The 22207-nt window shown below is 36.0% G+C and overlaps 1 protein-coding gene across 1 annotated transcript in view; it reads right to left on the reverse strand.

Moving 5' to 3' along the window:
- tdrd7b (tudor domain containing 7 b) overlaps positions 1-19302 on the reverse strand; it is a 34502-nt gene extending 15200 nt beyond the window's left edge. Inside the window, exons 1-8 of the mRNA XM_073835786.1 lie at positions 19174-19302; positions 13601-13807; positions 13371-13515; positions 10182-10377; positions 7941-8023; positions 7249-7472; positions 2919-3487; positions 2448-2637 (exon numbers count right to left, since the gene is read on the reverse strand). Of these exons, the coding sequence (XP_073691887.1) occupies positions 2448-2637; positions 2919-3487; positions 7249-7472; positions 7941-8023; positions 10182-10377; positions 13371-13515; positions 13601-13807 (1614 nt within the window). The 5' untranslated portion in view covers positions 19174-19302. The remainder of the gene's footprint in view (positions 1-2447; positions 2638-2918; positions 3488-7248; positions 7473-7940; positions 8024-10181; positions 10378-13370; positions 13516-13600; positions 13808-19173) is intronic.
- Between the last annotated feature and the right edge of the window lie 2905 nt (positions 19303-22207).

The following is a 22207-nucleotide window of genomic DNA, read 5'->3' on the forward strand; positions in this document are numbered from 1 at the left end:
CAAAACAGCTTCAGTTCTTCAACAGAAAAACATAATGATCCACTGTGAACTGCATTAGACCAGTGGTTCTCTACCAGAGGGCTGGGACCCTCTAGGGGGAGCCGCAAGATACTTAAAGGCACAGTGTGTAATTTTCACAGCTAGAGGGTGCATACTCAAAACAAACTCAGAAACAAAGACGTAGTTTGATGACATAATAACGTATTAAAGATTTATTAATGTCGCTGTAGCATGAAGCAGGGTGGGGCTGAAAGCCATGGAAGTAAACCAAACTCGCTAGAGTAATTTGCTAATAATAAGCGGCTCGAAAACAGTCAAACACTTCCAGACTTTCCAGTCATGGGTCGGTGGGGTAAAGCAGAGCTGTTTTATCATACTAGATACATTTGAGTGTGTTGAAAGTTCTGTTATAAGGCTGCTCTGTGTCAAATAAAACGCATATCACATTAAAACGTCTTTAGTGTTTCCATGATTTCTATAAAATATAATTAGAAATAGAGGCAAGGGATAAGCTACTAGTAGGGCTGGGCGTTTCTTTTGATTTTTTCGATTAATTCGAACGTTTTAAGACGATTTAATTTTTTTATTAAATCGAGGTATCGCAATTCTTTTTATATATATATAATACGTATGTATGTATTCAGAACGGAAAACAACGCGTTCTGGTAAAATAACGCGAGTCACTAAGGGGACATGATTAGCTGCTTGCTAGCAAGTTAGCCTGTTACATTACAGTACATACAATTTCACTTAGGCTACCACATAAACAGAGTAGAGAGATGATTGAAGACAATGGCGAATTATTTGCATATCAGGGCTCTAGAGTCTGACTATAACACTATTGCCTGATTTTGCTCTATTTCGTTGTCAGAAGTAATCTGAAACAAGTCACAGCTGAGCCGCTGCGCATCTCCATTCAAACACAGCGGTGTTTCGTTTATGAATGAACGTGCGTTTTTAAACGAATCTAGTGAAATGATTCAATTTTCCATTCATAAAGAGTCACTTGCTTTATTCTTGAATGAACCATCCGTTCAAACGAATCAAATGTATGAAATGATTCAGTAATTAAATCAGTGTCTTACCTGCTGGCAGATCGTTTCAGTTTTTTTAAATCATTTAATATTTCTGTGTTCAAAATTGTATATTTTTGTATACGATATAAGTGCAAGAGAAAAGCATGGCAATTTATATATTCCTCCCATCTTATATTTATTTGTCTTAAAAACATTTACTGTGTCTGGTATGATAAGAATGGGGCCTGGTGGAAAGCAATCACTGATGCAGTTGCAATGTATATTGCATATGCCCATATATATTGTGGAAAAGCTGGGGTTTCTTTACATGCTATAAGTAGTAGGGGGGAAAAAATCGATTCAAATCGTAAATCGGATTTTTTGTGAAAAAATCTGGGATTTTATTTTTAGGCCATATCGCCCAGCCCTAGCTACTAGTTAAAATTGCTTATTTCTATGGATTTAAACACAAGTCAACAAAAAATATAACACTCTTAGATATTTATATGGATCATAAAAAATGTACATATTGTGCATTTAACTTAAATTGATTTAAATATAAGACAAAAACAAGCTTTTAAAAATAAGGTAAACATCTAAAAATCTAAATAAAACCTGATGTCATATTTATTATTTTCATTTAATAGTCTTGGATACCTGAAAACATTAGGAAATTCTAGATTTCTAGAGCTGGAGAAGTCACAGGAATTAAAAAAAAATATTTAAAAGTCATGAAAATTTCTGTAATGCACATACATTTTTTTATTTATGTCAAAATCTAAAGTATTTTATTGAGAAGAAATTGCTGTGAATTTTAATTTAAAATTTAATATAATTGTTTCAGTTGTTATTTCAATATAACGCCACTTCTAGCTTTTGAAATAAATTGAAAACTTAAGGTCCTTGCATACCGAGTCCAAAATTTTCGCAAGCGTTTTTTTGTATTCGTCATCCTAACCTTGCCCACTGAGTCTGATGCGTATTAATTATTCTGTTCCAAAAACAATTTGCAAAACAATACAAAATGAAGCCAAGCAGTGAGGATGATTTAGTTCTTTCTCTTCTTAAAAAGAGAAAAAGAAAGAGAAAATATGGGTCCATCCAATCCTAAGATATAGAGAGGAAGGCGAGATCCTTCTTCTTATTAAAGAGCTGCGGAATTATCACCTGCAATTCAAAGTTTACTTCAGGATGTCAGTGGCTCGGTTTGATGCTTTGCTAACAATATTGGAGCCACATATTAAAAAGAAGACCACCAATTGCTGTGAACTCAGTGCGCAAGGACCTTGTGCTGCGAGACAAAGTTGATCAACTTGTCAAATCCTGTTCTGGATTTTGGCACTTGCTTGTACGGTAGCTCTGAATTGTCAAAACACCTCTTGAAATGCTTGCTATGATCCCAATTTTTTTTTATGACAGACAAAAACGTACCTTGACATTGTCGGCCATAACCTCACAGACCTGTGCCCGGAGGATCTCCTCCTCTTCCTCAGCACGTATAGCAGTCAGCTGACCTACTAATGGTGAGGTCAGAGCCACCTTGTTAATGTCTTGCCCATAGAACTCTCTCATTTCATCTTCTAACTTTTCCTGCGCCTTGGAGTATCCTTCACCTATGTACCTGCATATAAACAGACACACACACTTCATCAAGAGCACAACAGTGGCTGCCAACCTTCACAGTGGCCTGACATATTTTTCCTCCACAAGCATTTTTCAAAAATTCAAAGACAGAAATCCAAGCTCTGATCCAATTCTACTGGCTCTAAGATGAACCAAAACATTTTAGCTTAGTTGTTTGGAAGGAGTGAGGCATTTTTGTTTTCTGATTCTGATTCTAAACTATTGAAGTTTGTTAAGGCATGATAAGGGTAATTGTAAGATATTGATTATAAATTGCACCTCAGAATGACGTAGTTTGTGTCACTTGCTTCCACCACAAGAACAGAAGGGTACTCCTCTCTAGGAATGACAAGAGAAGGAACAGTCTGACTGCTTAAACGTCGCTCTACTGTTTCTTTTGTCTCTGACCCAGCCAATCCCGACTGGTTACGGTTTTCGTCCTCCACTACTTTTGCATACAGAATTGCTCTTTTGGGGTTGTCCGGCATGGGGTAGTCAATTGTGCATATATCTGAAAGCAGGGTGAGGTGGTCCAGCACAAACTCTGGTAGTTTGCATTTATATGTGTCTTGATACAGTTTAGGCAAAGCGTGGGCCCACAGACCACTGCTGTATTTCAAGAGCAGCTCTCCAAGCTTCTGCTTGACGTCAGGTGGTATATCCCTAGGGGATGTCGGAGTGCTTGATTTGGGAGAGGGAGATGATCTTTGAGTCTGAGGTTTTTTCTGATGAATTGGGGATTTTTCATGGGTTGCGGGTGTAGCAGCACTATGTGGTGTTATCTGGCTAGTTTCTTTAGCAGGGTATAGCAGCAGCTCTTGAGGTTTGCTACTGCATGGTTTCTCAACCTGTAAATCGAACAACAAGACAGCATTTTTATTTTGCAGACAAATACACAAAGCTAATTTATTATAATTGTTTAAAGGAATAGTTCACCCAGAAATAAAAATTTTGTCATTAATTACTCATCCTCATGTCGTTGCGAAGCTGTAAGACCTTCGTTCATATTTGGAACACAAATTAAGATATTTTTGATGAAATCTGAGAGCTTTATGCACTGGATTAACAGCAACAGTACTACCACATTTAAGCCCAGAAAGGTAGTAAAGACCATCAGTAAAATAGTCCATGTGACAACCTTTCAACCATAATTCAACAGTTCAACCTTAAATTTCTTAAGCTACGACGAAGAAAAAAACTGTGACACAGGAGCCAGCATTCTGATGTAGAACCAGGATGTGCTGCGCTTTGTTTAGAAGCAGTGGTTGTGGTACTCTCGTAAACATGCCTCGAAGACGGACAGAGAAAAGAAGAAACTTGAATAAACTCATAAATTTTTGTTTTCTTTGCACACAAAAAGAAGCTTTGAACTTGGTAGTTGCGTTACTGTCTATACAGGGTCAGAAACAGAGCTGCAAAACTATTAGTCGCGATTAATCGATTCAAAATAAAAGTTCATGTTTGCATACTACATGTTTGTGTATGTCATGCCCATGGACTGTCTTTTGTGTTTGTTTTTCTCCCCATGTGCTCCCTGTGACCCAGTTTCTCCCTTGTGTTGATTGTCTCATTGATTTCAGGTGTTTCTCGTTAAGTCTTGCATTTAAGGTCGAATACACCCTTTGTTGAATGTCAATGTGTGTGCTAGTTATGTGTTCCTGCTTGCCCTGTGTAACCCGTTTTGGATGTTAAAGACTGTTGTTCGTGTCGATCTCCTAGTCTCCAACAAGAAGTTAACTGTGTATTTCCCCTCTGTTTGTTTTCCGTTTTCTATACAGTGTCTTTTGTTTCTGTCATTCCCCCAAGGATCCCTTTGACCTCTTCTCCCATCCTGAATAACTTTCGAGGACCATACAAGACTGTTTCTTGTATTAGCTATCCAGCTATCCAGACGTGCTCTGCTTATTTTACAACACAAGCCTCAACACTGCTGGCAGAGCGCAGTTGTACAAAGATGGTCCTCGGAAGAGATTCGCTGCCTTTGTTCCACTCCAGACCCAGAGCTCAGCCCACCAACTCCCCGCTGTACGGAGCACAAGCCCCAGCCCACCATTAACGACAGCTCACCACAACCAACAAGCCATCGTTGCATTGAGCGACAGAGCTGAGGATTGGCATGGAGCCTTAGCTGCAAGTGACATCAGACCAGGTGCGTGAGCTGGCTACAACACCTACCACGAAAGATGCAGCCATTGACAGCGAGATCGCGGAGAGGAGCTCTGTCAACTGCACCATGGCTGAGGGTGAGCTATCTGTGTATCTGGGACTGTTGGAAGTTGAGAGGGTTTTTGAGATGAACTTATATGCCCCCCTCTCCTCCTGCCTTTGTCTGAGTCCCCTGTCAGCCTTGTTTTGGCCATGGAGACCGTTTGTGAACTGTCTGCCAGCCCTGAGGGCCTGGAGGCTCACAAATGCCCACCCACTCCCACTCCTGCCTCCTCCACCGCTGTCAACTGACAGCCCCTCTGCTCACCATCAGCCCACCATCTGTGCGATGGACTCACCGCAGGTCTGTAAGTCTCCATCGGCGTCATGGCTGGAGGATCCCCTGTCTCCGTCTTCAGCCTCAGAGTCCAGGACTCCACTTCGGCCCGTTGACCCAGCGGCTCCACCATGGCTCCTATCTCCCTCCTCTTCACCGTGGCCCGGCAGTCCACTGGCTCTGCTAGGCTCCCTCATCCCTCTGGCTCCGCCTTGGTCTGTAGTCAACCATCCTTCACCTTGGGGAGTCCACTTCTCCGGCTTTGCCTCATCCCTCCATCTTTTCTGACTCCGTCTGGCTCTTCCATCCCATCAGCTCCTTTGTCCTCTGTCACTCCTTGCGGATCCATGCCTATTCATTGGTCGAAGAAGCCATTATTTCCACTTCGGCTCTCCAAATTCTCCTTGTCACCCAGGCACATTGGCTCTCCGTCTCCGCCTCGGGCTCCTCTGCCACATACTCTATTGCCGTCAGTCAGCCCCCTGGAATCGTCAGCCCTTCCTCCTCCATAGCTTCTCCCTCCGACAGCTACACCGTTGGTCACCATCATGGCTGTGGCCTGGGTCCTGCGTGGCTCCTCCTGCTTCAAGTCCCTCTTGTCATCTCCCTGGCACCTTCCTCTGTCTGATCCGCCCTTGCTTCTATTGTTTCCTCCTTGGCTCCTACCTCGGTCATCTCCAGCCTGGACTCTGCCTCCTCCCAAGTTCCCAGTCCCTCCCTATGTTGTTTCTGCTGCGTGAGGATTTAACTTCCAGGAGGGGGGTGGCGATATGTCATGCCCATGGACTGTCTTTGTTTACTTTCTTTCTCCATGTTCTCCTTGTGTTGATTGTCTCAATGATTTCAGGTGTTTCACATTAAGTCTTGTATTTAAAGTGTACACGGCCTTTTGTTTCTCACCCGTCAATGGGTGTGCTACGTGTGTGTTCCTGCCTGCCCTGTGTAATCCCTGTTTTGGATATTAAAGTCTGTTGTTCGTGTTGATTTCCTAGTCTCTTCTTTCCTCGCTCCTCTACACTGTGCAACCCTGACAGTGTACTGTATATATTTATTATGAATATATAAATACAAACACATACATGTATATATATTAAGAAAAAATGTTAGATGTTATAAAATATTTATAAATAATTTTAAATTATATAAAAGTTTACATACAAATACATATACTACATACAAGCACTTTTTAAAATATATAAATATATGTGTGTTTATTTATATATACAATACATTATAAATAAACAGAGTGTACATGCATATTGTATGCAATCATAAACTTTTATTTTAAGTCAATTAATCTCAACTAATCATTTTGCAGCTCTAGTCAGAAACTTCTCGGATTTCATTAAAAATATCATAATATGTGTTCCAAAGATGAAAGGTCTTATAGGTGTGGAATGACATGAGAGGGAGGAATTAATGACAGAATTTTTATTTTAGTGTGAACTATCCCTTTAAGCACAAATGAGTTTGAGGTCTCAGAATAACAAAGTTTCCCAATCAGTGGGCATTTATCAACCACTTATCAGACTACATATCCCTAAACCTAGCACCAAGTAGGTTAGAGCAAATCAGGTAAAGCAGAAACACCCACAAATATGGAAATTAATTGATTAATTGACTGGGCAATGCCCCCTAGGGTACTGAAACCTATACATGGACAGATTTCTGGCCGCCATCTGGTGGCACTGTGACTTTGAAGCACAACAGCCACAAAATTATGTGATCAGTCCCCTTGACCAAATATACAACATCAGTTTGATCTGAATGAAGCAATGCCCTTTCGAAGATATTAGACTCTTCCCATTTCAATTTTTGGCATACATGTAATCCCTCATCATGACAACACTGTTCTAGATATTAAAAATAAGTTCAGAAAATATCTTTAATGTTTTGGCATAATATTGACCAAGTTTTGTAAGAATCACATGAATTGTCTCCAAATCTCTCTCCTACTCATTGAATTAAACTAGCAAATATACAGAGTTGTTGGTGCTACACACAGTTTTATATTGTCTATTAATGATCGTTTTAACTTGATTTTAAGTTCTGGAAGTAACAATTTGTTTTCATAAATTGCTTCTCATGACTACTGTGCCTTAAAATCATCAGATAACAAGTACTTACAGTACAAATGTGCGTCCACTGTTCCAGATCTTTCAGGGCTTCATTGGGTAGATCTTGTTTATAATGCTCTCGATACAGCAGAGGCAGCTTGGATACCCAGAGGCCATTGCTGTGCTTGTTAAGAACCTCTTTAAGACGGGACTGCACCAGCTTGGGACTGTAAGGCGCAGAATGAGGCACCCTGGGTTTTGCTGGAGTTGTGTTTTCATTCAGGATAGAAGGGGCTAGAAATATCAACAACAAATATGCAGCTTAGTAACAATTCTACATTGACAAACAACTAAATCATAAACATATGCTGAATAGATTTCTAATGAATCACAGTCTTTATTTATCAAGTCTTATGACAATTTGGACATTATTTATTCACCCTCAGTTCATTCAAAGCAAATAAGACTTTCTACTGATGACATTTATTTCCCTCTTCGGGGTGAACTATCACTTTAAGATATAGCCCATAGCAACATCAGAACTGAAGGCATGTAGTCCTGAGAGATCCCTCTGTGTAACAGCGGGAGCTTTCTGCCTGTTAGAGACAGAAGATGACTGTTCTCTTTTCATCCTTAATGAACATCCCATGCCTGGAATGTTTTCTGGGACAGGAAGTTAAGTTACAAGTCCAGGATAACTATAACCTTTAAAGGAGTTTCATTTGGAGAGAAATGATTAGACTTTTTTAACACTTTGCTCACCATTGCTCAGCTGTTGGTTTTGGGAGAGATGGGCATGAACTTCTTTTTGGAATCTGGAGGAAAGGATCATTCTTTTGTCTGGTCTAGAATAAAAAGCATGCGATTATATTAAGGTGAACTTAACCCCCCCCAAAAAAAAAAAACAGTTATTAAATTGGTCCATAAGAAGGGACCTCAGACTGCAATTTTTTACTCAAGCCACTAAAATATTGTATTATTATAATTAACTCATCTTGATGAATTCATCTTTGGCATACCATTGAATTAAATGTATGCTTCATTTTTTCACATTGTTACCGCAAAAATAATACTACTTAGTGAATACAAATTTGCTTAATACTTCATTATTGCATTATTGCTATAAACGAAGTGGACAGGAGGGATATACAGCAAATAATACAAGGACAAAAGCAGACATTTTGGCAAAGTGTTGCAGCATGATAAAGCAGGGGTGTGGAGGTCTTTTTGCATATGATTCTAGGTATCAGATGACCCAAACTCCCCCTCAACCTGTACCAAAGGGAAAGTGCTGATTCATTGTGGACTGGTTTAGAATGGCTAATCTGTGAGAGAATGGAGGGAGGATTAACAAACCCCAGTACACCCGCTTAACTCTGCCACCCTCCGCACACTCACAACCATTGTGTGTGTGCCACAGTAAGCGATACAGAACACAATTCTAAAGAGTGAGGTCAGTTGTTTGCTCTCAATGGTTTTTGGCTGGAGTGATTTCACACACACAAACACAGACAGAACCCTCCATTCGATTGCTGAATAAGCCCTGGGTTCAGACAACATTCAGCTTAAATGCTCTCTGTTATTGCCAATCAAGTCAGAGAGTATCAACAGCTTGACACATGCAGCTGCAAAACTGGAAAATTAAGAGTCTGTGAAGAAATAAAGTAGCTTGTTTCTGTTCACTCATTAGAACTTGATTTGTATTCTCAGCTACTTGCTCAGCAAAATGCTGCTCACATAGTGAGTGTGCTTTCTTTAAAAGATACTTTTTCGTAAGAAAGTTACAGCTGTACATGAATGTATCTTCTTTCAATTATTGCTCAATCAATTAATCACGATTAATCGCATCCAAAATAAAAGTTTGTCTTCATTCTGTATTGTGTATAATTTATAGGAATATATAACATATATAAATATATATTGCTTATATTTTCTAAATATATACATGAACAGTTAAAGTCAAAAGTTTACATACACCTTGCAGAATTTGCAAAATGTTAATTATTTTACCAAAATAAGAGGGATCAAACAAAATGCATGTTATTTTTTATTTTGTACTCACCTGAATAAGCTTTTTCACACAAAACTTGATTCTTAATGCTGTGTTGTTACCCGAATGATCCACAGCTGAGTTTTTTGTTGTTGTTGTTGTTGTTGTTGTTGTTGTTCAGTGATAGTTGTTAAGGAGTCCCTTATTTGTCCTCAACAGTTAAATTGCCCACTGTTCTTCAGAAAAGTTCCCACAATTTTTTTTTCAGCATTTTTGTGTATTTGAACCACAACATTGACTGTATGATTTTGAGAACCATCTTTTCACACTTAGAGACTCACATGCAACTATTACAGAAGGTTCAAACACTTGCTGATGCTTCAGAAGGAAAATGATGCATTTAAACTTTTTGAATTTGAAGATCAGAGTAAATTTAACTTATTTTGTCTTCTGGGAAACAGGTTAGTATCTTCTGCAGCTTCTAAAGGGCAGTACTAAATGAAAAATAAGAAAAATAAGAAACATGTCCACAACTGTTCAAAAGTTTTCACCCCTAGCTCTTAATACATATTTTTTTCCCTTTAAAGCATCAGTGAGCATTTGAACCTTCTGTAATAGTTGCATATGAGTCCCTCAGTTGTCCTCAGTGTGAAAAGATGGATCTCAAAATCATACAGTCATTATTGGAAAGAGTCCAAATACACAAAAATGCTTAAAAAAATTTTTTACATTAATTTTGCAGATTCTGCAGGGTGTACATGAACTTTTGACTTCAACTGTAGATATAAAAATACACACACATATATTATGTAAACACAAACTTTAAGTTTAGATGTGATTAATCACGATTAATCTATTTGACATCACTACTTTCAATATATGATTTTCCTTTGTCTTCCGAAGTACATTTACTTTTTTTATTTGCAGCTCTCTTAATGTTGCTATAATGCAAATTGCTACCGATTGTTGTATTTTATCACTGTTTAAGACTCCACATGACAGGCTTTTTTCACCTTTCTGAGGGAAGGGAGGGTCTTCTTGTGGGTGTATTTGGGGGTGTACTGTGGGGTCTGCCACCTTTCCCATCAAGCTGGGAGTCCCTCATGCTTCCTGTGCGAGGAAGTAGGTCTCCATGACCCCCTCCACGACCTCCACCTCGCCCCAGACGTCCACGATGGTCGGGCTGTCTCAAAGATGTCCTTGGCTTTGCTATGGAGGAGATAATAAAGTATATAACTATAAGTAAATTGTATAAACTTATATACAAAAATATAATTACAACTGAAAATAACCCATTATTTCCCATCTACAGAGAATTTGATGCATTTGAGTATCCTGTGACCCATTTACAGTGTTTTGTGATGACAGGAATTTCCTTGAACAATAATTTCTATCAACATACTGGAATTAAAGCACACTTTCTCACATGAACACTATTATTGCAGGATTACACATTGTCGTCACTGGACGCAAATAGAAAAGCAAATAGAAACCTATAATCAGCGGTTCTGTCTACACTGCATGCATGCTACGACAAGTCAACGTAAGTAAAATTTTGCGGTAAGCAGCATTCTCTAACAATAATATCAATAAGACTAAAAAACAGTGTAACACTGATTGTAAGACAATATTAAATGCAAACCCACCATAAAAAAGTATCGTACAATTGGTCCGCGTGACTCAATGACTCAATGTAATACATTCTATGTGTTCTAAAGGTGCTACAGCAGCTTTGTGTGACAAAAAAACTTAAATGTTGTCATTTTGTTCTTGAAACCTTCACTCCGATGGGTTGTTAACTGCTGTGATTGGATCACTGATAAATGAGTCAGTGAGTACCTGAGGTAATAATTTTTAAACAGATCAACAGATTAGTTGAAAAAATCTCAAAAGAACAATTTGTTAAAATATCAGATATTACTGCTTCTCTCATGAACACATCAAAGAGACATATATCAAACGAATGCCAATATTTTAGGTGAACTGAGGCTTAGATATCTGTCTGTTCTTTACACAAAACTGTCATATAGCTTCCATGAAAGAAAGACAATCATACACATGTTGGGAACAACATGAGAGTAGCTTCTGTTTAGTTGAAAATATAAAAACGTCAGTTTGTTGCACTTAATCCTTTAATCAAACAGACAAAGTCAAACACTGTAAGCTAGATCAAACATCTATCATTGCACAAGTCAGTTTACTTTACAGGCAGTCTATAAGGTATTACTTCGCACATTCTCCAACAAAAAAACATGAAGTTTCTGGAACTCTCCTCTTTACACATTCAGATACCAAAGAATATGCAATTCAACAGCTTCAAACTTCTCAACTAAATAACAATTACATCAAACTGACACTGTGTCAACCAGACACTAGAACTTAAAAGGCATTTTCTCTCAAACTGCATTCAGTATGACATCATGCCACTAACCTGACTGTAACAGAATGACATCATACCTTCCAACCCGGCAGTAAACTCAGCCGGCTGCTTGCTAACAGCGCAAGCCGTCCAACCGGTTAACGTGGAAAAGTGGCAGCAAATTAACACCTCTATCACTGTCTACAGCCCTCCTGAGATAAGCGTTCCACAGGCTGATAGTTTCTGCAAGACAGCGAATGGCGAGCTAAGAAGACAAAAACAGGCAGAGCATCACCACAGCAGCGGCAGTTGAGTCATTAAATAACAGAAGAGGGGGAAAAAAAGAAACGTTTTCAGACAATCCTCCCCTCAACAGCCACGCAGGCTCTGCTCTCCACAACACTGCAGTCTCTAGACCTCCCTCTCTCTCCCTCTAGGTCAATACAGATGCCCGCTTTCTGCTGTATCACGGCAAGCCAAGTAACCACTGAGTCACTGATCAAGGGCTGACAGTGAGTTTGCAGATACTAGAACAGCTGCGACCAGTAATCTGAATGATCTAATGCAGAGCTTTATTCTTAGTACATCCAGAACTGTGCTCACATCCTCAGAGGAGTTTAAATAGGCCATATGCACAACCAAAAAAGACACGAGATGCACAGGACACTTACATAGATTCTCTTTAAAATTTCTTTTGGAGAACACATTGCATCCACAGTCGCATCTAACAAAACTTATGTTTTGTACATTTAAAATCTATTAACTATTAAATATCTATTTGCATTAAATATCACTACAGTTAAAATTATAACCAAGTAACTTACATGTGCTTTAGTGTTTTAGTCAACATATCAAAATCAAAATACACTACCAGTCAAAAGTTTTTAAACAGTAAGATTTTTTGTTTTTCAAAGAAGTCTCTTCTGCTCACCAAACCTGCATTTATTTGATCCAAAGTACAGCAAAGAGGGTAATATTGTGAAATATTTTTACTGTTTAAAATAAATGCTTTCTTTTTGATTATATTTTAAAATGTAATTTATTCCTGTGATCAAAGCTACATTTTCAGCATCATTAGTCATCATTTAGTCTTCAGTATCAAATAATCCTTCAGAAATCATTTTAATATGCTGATTTGCTGTTCAGGAAATTATTATCAATATTTAAAACTGCTCAGTACATTTTTTTCAGGATTCTTTGATGAATAGAAAGATCCAAAGAACAGCATTTATCTGAAATAAAAACTTATACACTATACCATTCAAAAGCATAGAGTCAGTAATTTTTTTTTTAAAGAAAAAAAGAAAAAAAAAACACTTTTATTTAGCAAGGATGCTTTAAACTGATCAAAAGTGATGATAAAGACATTCATAATGTTAAAGAAGATTTCTTCTATTTCTATTTATAAAGAAACCTGAAAAAAATCTACTGAGCAGTTTTCAACATAATAATAGCAAAAATGTTTTTGAGAAGCAAATCAGAATATTACAATAATTTCTGAAAGTACATGTGACTGGATAAATAATGCTAAAAATTCAGCTTTAAAATCACAGGAATAAATTGCATTTTAAAATATATTTAAATAGAAAACAGTTGTTTTAAATAGTAAGAATATTTTAAAATGTTACTGTTTTTGCTGTACTTCGGATCAAATAAATGCAGGCTTTGTGAGCAGAAGAGACTTCTTTAAAAAACATAAAAAATTTTAGTAGTGTACTTCTTTAAAGCATGACATAAGATTATTAAATATTATTTAAAATGTACTTTAAACTACGTCTTTCGGCATATACGCTCTATATAATGTCTTCTGGATGACCCATTACAGTAAGAATTGCAGTCTCACCGTTCAGCACAAGAGGAGCTGCAGGTTTGACTCTCATTTGACAGTTCACCACTTGAGGTCGGCCAGTCCTCTTAGCTGTGCGCTGCCGGGCCGCAAGCTTAGTAATGTGGGTCATCTCGTTTCCTGTGGTAGCATGGCACACCACCTATGGGTTTTTAACCATGTAAAGTTTTAGTATTCGCATATACCTGCTGAATAACTGAATTTCAAAAGGTAAGTGAGAGACTTACCTCCCCAGACTGCACTTTATCCAGTTTCACGACCGAAGGCATGCTGTGCAGGAGGGCATCCAGAGTGGCATATCCTAACTGTTTATAAGGTATGAGCTCACCAGTCAGGTCTTTATACTCTACCTGTAGGTTAGACAGTGACACGCCACTCTTACTGGACTGGAGCATCGCCCGTACCATCTTCTTCACCAGTTCCTCATCCGCCATCTTAAAAACAACAAGAAGTAATGGTGTTGGATCTGGTCTGGAGATTTTTTGTAAGACATCTCAATCAAACAATTTAAAAATATAGATGCAAGCAGCGATTACCAGGATTCAAGTGCTTTAAGGTATTTAAGTACATATAAAAAATGACATTACGTATTATTTAGCAAGCCTGTAACCACCTAAATCAATGATTTTAAAAAGCATTTTTATCAAATACAGGTAATTTAGCATAGAAATATGATGTGTTTTAATGTTTATGACTGTTATAGCACCAACTGTGGTCCAATCTCCCTAAACCGTTGCATGCTTGTCTAGAATCACCTATCGCACTTGCTCGCCAGGATTTGTGAAGTTTTGAGTTTTTGTTTAAGCTTTATGGGCTTTTGGGTATATTTAAACAACCCCGTTATAGTTTCCCAAAGGGTAAATTTCAACATTTGTTTGACAATTATTGACCTAGAGAGACAAGAGAATTGCACCACAGTGTAGTTGTTGTTGTTTTTTTCAGATTGAGCGAAAAACCTAGGACTAACTCACAAAAGCAGTTTTCATATACAATTGTTTATGCCCTTGTAAAATGCGATATTGCGCCCCAGTGGTCAGTTTCTTTCAAATTTCTCACAGACCTTTAGGGCTGTGAGTATGGCGGCCATGTTTTTTTAAGATACACAAATGTCCTTATAGCCACTTGTGCTACTTTGGACCAAGACGATAGGACCAGGTCGATAGGAGAAACGGTTACATATTTATAGACATACATAAATTTTTTTCCTCTTATAGCGCCACCAAGTGGCAAGCTCTGCAACTTTTTTCATGTGACCTTAGATTCAGCTCTTATGAATTTTGAGTTTGGTGGAGATCAAAAGTTCAAAAGTTATAGCTATTTTAGTAATGGAGGCCTTGCCCTTTTCAAACGTTTTGGCGTTACTATGCAGACAGAGAGTCGAAAGTTAAGCTTTTTTATATATAATTATTGATAATTAGTCTCCGGAGATTCTAATTGCATTGGTTTGGTTCCGATAGGGCGAAAAACCTAGGACTAGTTCACAAAAGTAGGTTTATCACAAAATGCCAAATACCCGAAAATTGAATCTGCAACATTTAGGAGTTATGAGCGAGTTCATTCTTTTGATTGCTGTAGCGCCCCCATCAGGTCGATTGGGGTGAAATTTGGTGACATTGTAGACGGTGTGAGTACTACCAACCCTCCAAGTTTCAAGTCTCTATGACCTACGGTTTGGTCTGTCCGATCAGTTTTTATGTGGAGTCTTTACAATTAATATTATTATGCACCCTTCCTGAACAAAAGTATTAGTTTTACTGGCCCCAAACTTTTAAATGGTAGCACATCTTTACACCTGATACCAATAAAACAATTTTGCACCAACTGGGTGGTCAGAGGTCACACTTGACAGTTAATGGGTTTATGAGTCCTGCATTGATCTCCTCTATGCTGAAGAGTGTTATTGATTACAACACATTGAAAGCTACTGGACATCAATAACCATTGTAAATGTGTTTAAATGTGTTTAGAATAGATCTCATCAAGTCTTGTTTATGCAAGCTAAAATATGCAACTGAGGTACTACTGGCATTCTATGTCGTTTTATTCTTGGTATGGGCATAGTGGTATTGCTGATGTGACTAATGAATTGAGCAAAGCACACTGACTTCTAGACTAGCTGGTCACCAGTTAAAGCTGCACAAATGAATCATCACACAACACAATGTTTATTCTTTTTATGGTCAGTCAAAATGGCTTATGTTTAAGAAAGCAAGAGCCAACACCAGCAGTGAAAGAGAAGCACACGTTAGCATACTTTTAAAAAGAGTACTTATTATGGAAATAATACACTTTAAAAGAATATATTTAAGTACAAACTGAATGTAATGTTTTCCGGCACTTAACTGCATATAAAAATGCATAATTATAGTTTAAATTTACATTAGCTAAACTTTAGAGTGCTTTTTTGGCCCACTTGAGTAGGTTTTACAGTAAGTAGGCTAAATCCTTACATGTAATTTCATAATCACTTCCATTGTCTTTGAAAATTGTTAAGTTTTTATGATGAAGTCTTCTGATAAAGTCTAATGTCATGCATTTAAATATATTTGTATTTACACATTTGTAATGATGATTAAGTTGCAATTTAGTACATTTAAAATATGTTAACTTTGTAATATTCAATAACATAAAAAATTAAGGCTATTATCAAGTACTTTACATGAGCTTTATTACTGAATGTCAACACGTAAAAATAAGTTTAAGTTTTTAAGACACAAAAAATATACTATTAATAAATGTATTTAAAATGTAATTTTAGGTAAAACTTTTTTTTGACATTACAAAGAACAGGTCGACCTCTATGTGTTTTTCAGGGCCTATGCTGATAACATTTATTACAGATTATTACAACCGATATGTATGTCTGGTGTAAAAATGAAAATTAATGTCAAAATTAAGAATAACAAGGGCTCTGACAAAAACTTTCTTTAAATGCTTTTAAATTATTTAATCAGCAAATTGGTTTTGAAAATGACCAATCCTGATAACCATAAATATCCTTAATATCGGCTTTGATAACCGATATATATATATATGGTGTAAGAATGAAAATTAATGTCAAAATTAAGAATAACAAGAGCTCTGACAAAAACTTTCTTTAAATGCTTTTAAATTATTTAATCAACAAATTGGTTTTTGAAAATGACCAATACATATAACCATAAATATCCTTAATATCGGTGTTAATAACCGATAAATATGTCTGGTGTAAAAATTTAAATTAATGTCAAAATTAATAATAACAAGGGCTCTGAAAAAAACGTTCTTTAAATGCTTTTAAATTATTTTATTGTAAAATTGTTTTTGAAAATGACCAATCCTGAAATCCATAAAAATACTGAATATCGGCATTAATAACCGATATATACGTCTGGTGTAAAAATTAAAATTAATGTCAAAATTAAGAATAACAAGGGCTCTGACAAAAAAGTTCTTTAAATGCTTTTGAATTCTTTTATCTGAAAATTGATTTTGAAAATGACCAATCCCGTTAACCATAAAAATAATTAATATCGGCATTAATAACCTATATATATATATATATATATATATATATATATATATATATATATATATATATATATATATATATATATATATATATATATAAAAAATATATGGTGTAAAAATTTAAATTAATGTCAAAATTAAGAATAACAATGGCTCTGACAAAAAAATTATAATTTTATTGCCAAATCGGTTTTAAAAATGACAGATACCAATAACCATAAAAATGTTTAATATCTGTGTTGATAACCGAGATACATATATATATGTGACCCTGGACCACAGAACCAGTCATAAGGTTAAATTTTACAAAACTGAGACGTATACATCTTATGAAAGCTCAATAAATAAGCTTTCTATTGATGTATGGTTTGTTAGGATAGGACAATATTTGTCTGAGATACATCTATTTGAAAATCTGGAATCTGAGGGTGCAAAAAATCTAAATGCTGAGAAAATCACCTTTAAAGTTGTCCAAATTAAGTTCTTAACAATGCATATTACTAATCAAAAATTACATTTTGATATGTTTACAGTAGGAATTTTACAAAAAAATCTTAATGGAACATGATCTTTACTTAATTTCCTAATGATTTTTGGCATAAAAGAAAAATCAATAATTTTGACCCATACAATGTATTTTTGGCTATTGCTACAAATATACCCCAGCGACTTAAGACTGGTTTTGTGGTCCAGGGTCACATATATCAGCACTGATAATCGGTCGACCCCTATTACAAAATGCCCTTTTTAAAAGTGTACTTTTTAAACTTTTTAAACATAGTCATTAAAGTGACTTTAAGTACAGGTAAGTGGAGTTTTAATTCATAAAAACATATTATCTGCAAGTACAGTTTTTTTAGTGCTAAAACATGACAAATGCACATTCAAGTGTAACAAACAGCTACCCAACTTTTGCAATAAATGCAAACATTATTAACCCTTTATGTCAATCACTTTTAAGTTTTATGTCTTAAGTTTAAACTTAAACTTATCTACCTCTTGCTTTTTGCCTGTATTGTCAATGCCAATATTCATTTTTACATTTATTTATTATTGGTTTGGCAAGCAATAATTAATTGAGAAAAAGAGGACAATTATGTTAGTTAAACACATTCTGATTATGTGTGACTGATGTACACAATAAATTTAAGTTTTTAGTGTAGCATGTCATTATATCGCAACTTATTTCATAACAATTTCTGCATTATCTTCTATTACTTAATAATAGTGTACATTAATGTGCATTTCATAAATAAATCTCCACTGTTACTGAATAAGTCAATAAGGCCCCTTGTGGCATACATCTCATAACAAATGCATTCCTCCATAAACTATTTGTTGAGGTACTAAAGGTGTTTAGGAAAGTGCTGTAAGTGTTTTGTTGGCAAGTCGTGCAGGGGAAAATTATATCTAATGTATATATAGTGTATTCGTGACCAGAAAGGGTCAAAATGACCTGAAGAAAACAGAACGGTGAAATAGGTTTGATCATGCATGTAAAAAATATCATACTAAACCATGAAGCTGTAGGTATTTAACATGACATCAAGAACTGTAGCAGCCTCCCACAGTATAATATTTAATCTAAAACTACTTCCAACAACAGCATTAAATTAGACTGCAATATTTTATGGTAATGCCCTTTACACACTCCTCTTTCGTTTATATATCTATTTCCATGTTAAAATGCCCAAATGGTATTTGTCAACACACCTGTAGCACAAAGTGAGCATCCACCACATGAAATGAAAGAGAAAGTAATGAGAACTGGCTTGTGCACTACACGTTTAGAAAGTTGACGTGCTGTTTTGAGGGCAGATAGAGACACACCCTTTATTCTGGACAACAGTTAACGACGGTCGCCATCAAAAAAACTGATGTATTTTATACAGCTCTTTTATAGTTAGACGACTTTATTCCGCTGAAGTTTGATGATAGGACATTTACAGCAGGATAGTTGACACAATGAGCATGCATCATATTTATAGTGTACGTGTTAAAGAATTTGGACCGGCTATAACTACTGTCCCGAGTTATCCCTACTAGGAGTTGTGCGCTCCCTCCGACTATAAACTCCTAAATATCTCACTATAAACATATTTTACATGTGTGTTCAGAAGTTTATTTCACTTATTTGAACCGCGTGATTATTCGCAGTCTGTTTAGCTCACTGTCAATCAAAGTTACAGTAGCAACTATAAACTGACACTCATACGCGTCTCTCTTCCACCGAAGCTGGTTAAATATAAAGCGGCGAGTTCAGATACTTTCACTATTTCTTAAGTCTTACCGCTTAAAGGATGTGGGTCGGTCAGGCCGGTTAAGATGACAGGGACTGGCTCTGTGACACTGGTCGCGGTGTCCTCCTCGCGGTCTGTCCCGCAGGCGGTGTATGTGAGTCCCGCTGAGAGCTGCTCGCACCATCCCATCTGTAATTACACAACGCGCATGCGCACTACACACAGCATAAGCAGGTACAAGACTACTGATGTAATGTATTTTACTGTGGTTTTAGACTTGTTATTGTTTTATACTTTTAAACATATATTGGGCAAAAAAAAAAAACTATTTCGACCGTTTGTTCGACCAAATATTTGTGATTACCGCAGAAAAAATACAGAATCAGTATCAATATCAATATTTATAGCATATTATTTCTAATCCTCATTTAAATAGTTTACCAAACCATATTTTAACATAGTTTTGCACAAAAAAGCTAGCAGGTGGATTTCTCGATTTCACTTTTGCAAACTAAGGTAATAAACACATATCTGACATCTTCCGCCAGAGGTCGCTTGAGGGTCAAAAATCCGAACCGCATTGAGCCGCGTGCAGAATATTTTTGTTTATTTATTTCGCTAAAAATGTAATCTCTTAAATAGCCTACGTTAGTTACAAATAAACCGAGATGTTAATAGCAATCGAACTCAGTCCTTATGCACTAATTTCAAATTCATTTTCAGTATGTTAAATGATTGTGATTGGGTCAGGATAATCACTTATCTGAATAATGATGAACTTTAAAACTTATTGAAATTTAAAATATATAGTTTAAAAAGTAAATAATAATAATAATAATAACAATAATAATAATAATAATAATAGGCTAATGAATAAATAAACTAGAGACTGTTATTCTACCACAATGCATCTAACCTGTTTTTTTTATTATTATTATTTATTTGTTTTATAGAATACCCTTTATAGAATGGCATATTCTGTTATTCTATTTATAGACATTGGTAAGAGGGCACACGAGTCAAACTTGAAAGCTCTTGGGCTAGTAAAGTTTGGTTCATTAATATTAACACCAACCGCCTAGAACACCTTTTGCCAAAGTTGTGTCCTAAAGTTTAATCATCTCTTTTTACTCAAATTGTTTCTTTTTTATATTATCATAATACAGTTCTATCACACAGTAATACTTTAACTAAATAAAAACTAATTTAAGAAGGAAGATAGAAACACGGTACTCTTAAAATCTATTGTAGGCTAACATAATCAAGAATCCATAAATTGCAGTTTTCCAGAATGCAAATACATGCACAGTAACTTGTGCGCATTATTATTAGGCAAGTTGATATCCTGATCATATTTTTTTCCAAGTACATTTTACCAACTCCAAACTACACCAATTTTAATAACTAATAATACTTTAGTATTTAATAATTTATAAGTGATATATAATTGTCCATGGAGACTGGAAGTGAAAAACTCCTTGTATGTGCATAATTAATAAGCAGGTTTTCTTCTACAGATAAAATTAGCAAAAAAAAAAAAAAAGAGAGATTTAACTCAGACAGAAATTTAAAAATTATTAAATGCCCATGAGAAGGATGCAATAGTATGTTAACAGCAAAAGATTTAAGAATTAAGGTGAAGAATTTGGTGTAAAACCATCAGGAACCATTTAATCTCCAGCGCCACCATTTTCCAGAACTGCAACCTACTGGAGTCTCCAGAAGTGCAGTGTGTAAGGTTCTCAGAGACTTTGCTTGGAGTAAAAAATCGTCAAAAAAAAAAATGACCCTCACTTAATAAGAACAACATACTGAAGTGCTGTGAAATACATAAAGACTGATTTTTTATAGGCTTTATAGACAGGTACATTGAGAGTGATTTTTGAAGGACCAGCATCACATCCTCTTGTACTCTTTCAAGAATTTGTCTTCCAGAATCTGGCAGTTATTTCTGGGAGACAGACTTTTCAGAATAGGAGATAGACAAAAAAACTACCTCCTTTCATGTATTTCATAACACTTCAGCAGTGAAATCTCTTTTTTGGCTTATTTTATCTGTAAAAGAAAACCTGCTTAATAATTATGCACCTGAATATAAGGAGTTTTGCACTTCAGCCTTTTTTTACGAAAAATTATCACTTAAAAATTATTAAATACAAAATTATTAGTAGTTATTAAGATTGATGTGGTATGGAATTAGTAAAATTTGCTTGGAAAAAAAATATGACCAGAACTTCAATTTGCCTAATAATTACACATGCACTAATTTCAAGATATAGGAATAATTTCAAGAGGGATTAAAATGGTTCTGCAATCACTATAATTATCGCAAATGGACATTTCTTGCCGGGTTACTTTGACCCATTACAATTTTAGAGTCGTTGGAATTAGTCTTATTTTGAGACTTCATAGATTCTCATTTATCATCATGAACATACCTGTAAAGTATCGAAACTTTGGTGTGTTGTTGTGGAATGTGCATGCAAAATTTCTATTATGGTTATGATGTTTACAAGCAACACAGATCAATGTATTATGTCAGTTTCTCAACTTCCCTATTAGGGTATTAAGAGTATTTAAATTTACATTTTACTATTATCTAAAGAAAATTACACTGCCCTGAAGATACATTTTTATCAGTTCATGCATATGCACTTAACTGGAAATTGAACCGATGTTCTTATAGCATAGCCATGCTAGAAAAAAACACAGAAGTGCTTTTTCTATGTTGGGGGTCAGACAAACAAAGTTCTTTATTATAGATCAGAACAAGGGTTTTAAAACTCCACTCTCCTTTAGGCAAACTGAGAGGAAAGGGAAATGCTGACACTCTTCCTCTTAAGTTTTCTGTGTTCACCCAAATAACACAGACAGACACACCTATTAAGTTTACACTCATAATAAGGACCACCAGCGATTCTTTACTTCTGTACTCACTCCGTGTGATTATTAACTTTTGCTGAAACGGTGCTTGCCAAGGTTTTTCCCAAGGTTATTTATTTTTAAGAACAAAAATGCTTACTAATGCCAAAATCACATAAAACACCTCCTCCTACAGACCTGGGTGTATAGTGCGAGAAGCTG

Source organism: Garra rufa, chromosome 3, assembly GCF_049309525.1.
Source record: "Garra rufa chromosome 3, GarRuf1.0, whole genome shotgun sequence".
NCBI lineage: Eukaryota > Metazoa > Chordata > Actinopteri > Cypriniformes > Cyprinidae > Garra > Garra rufa.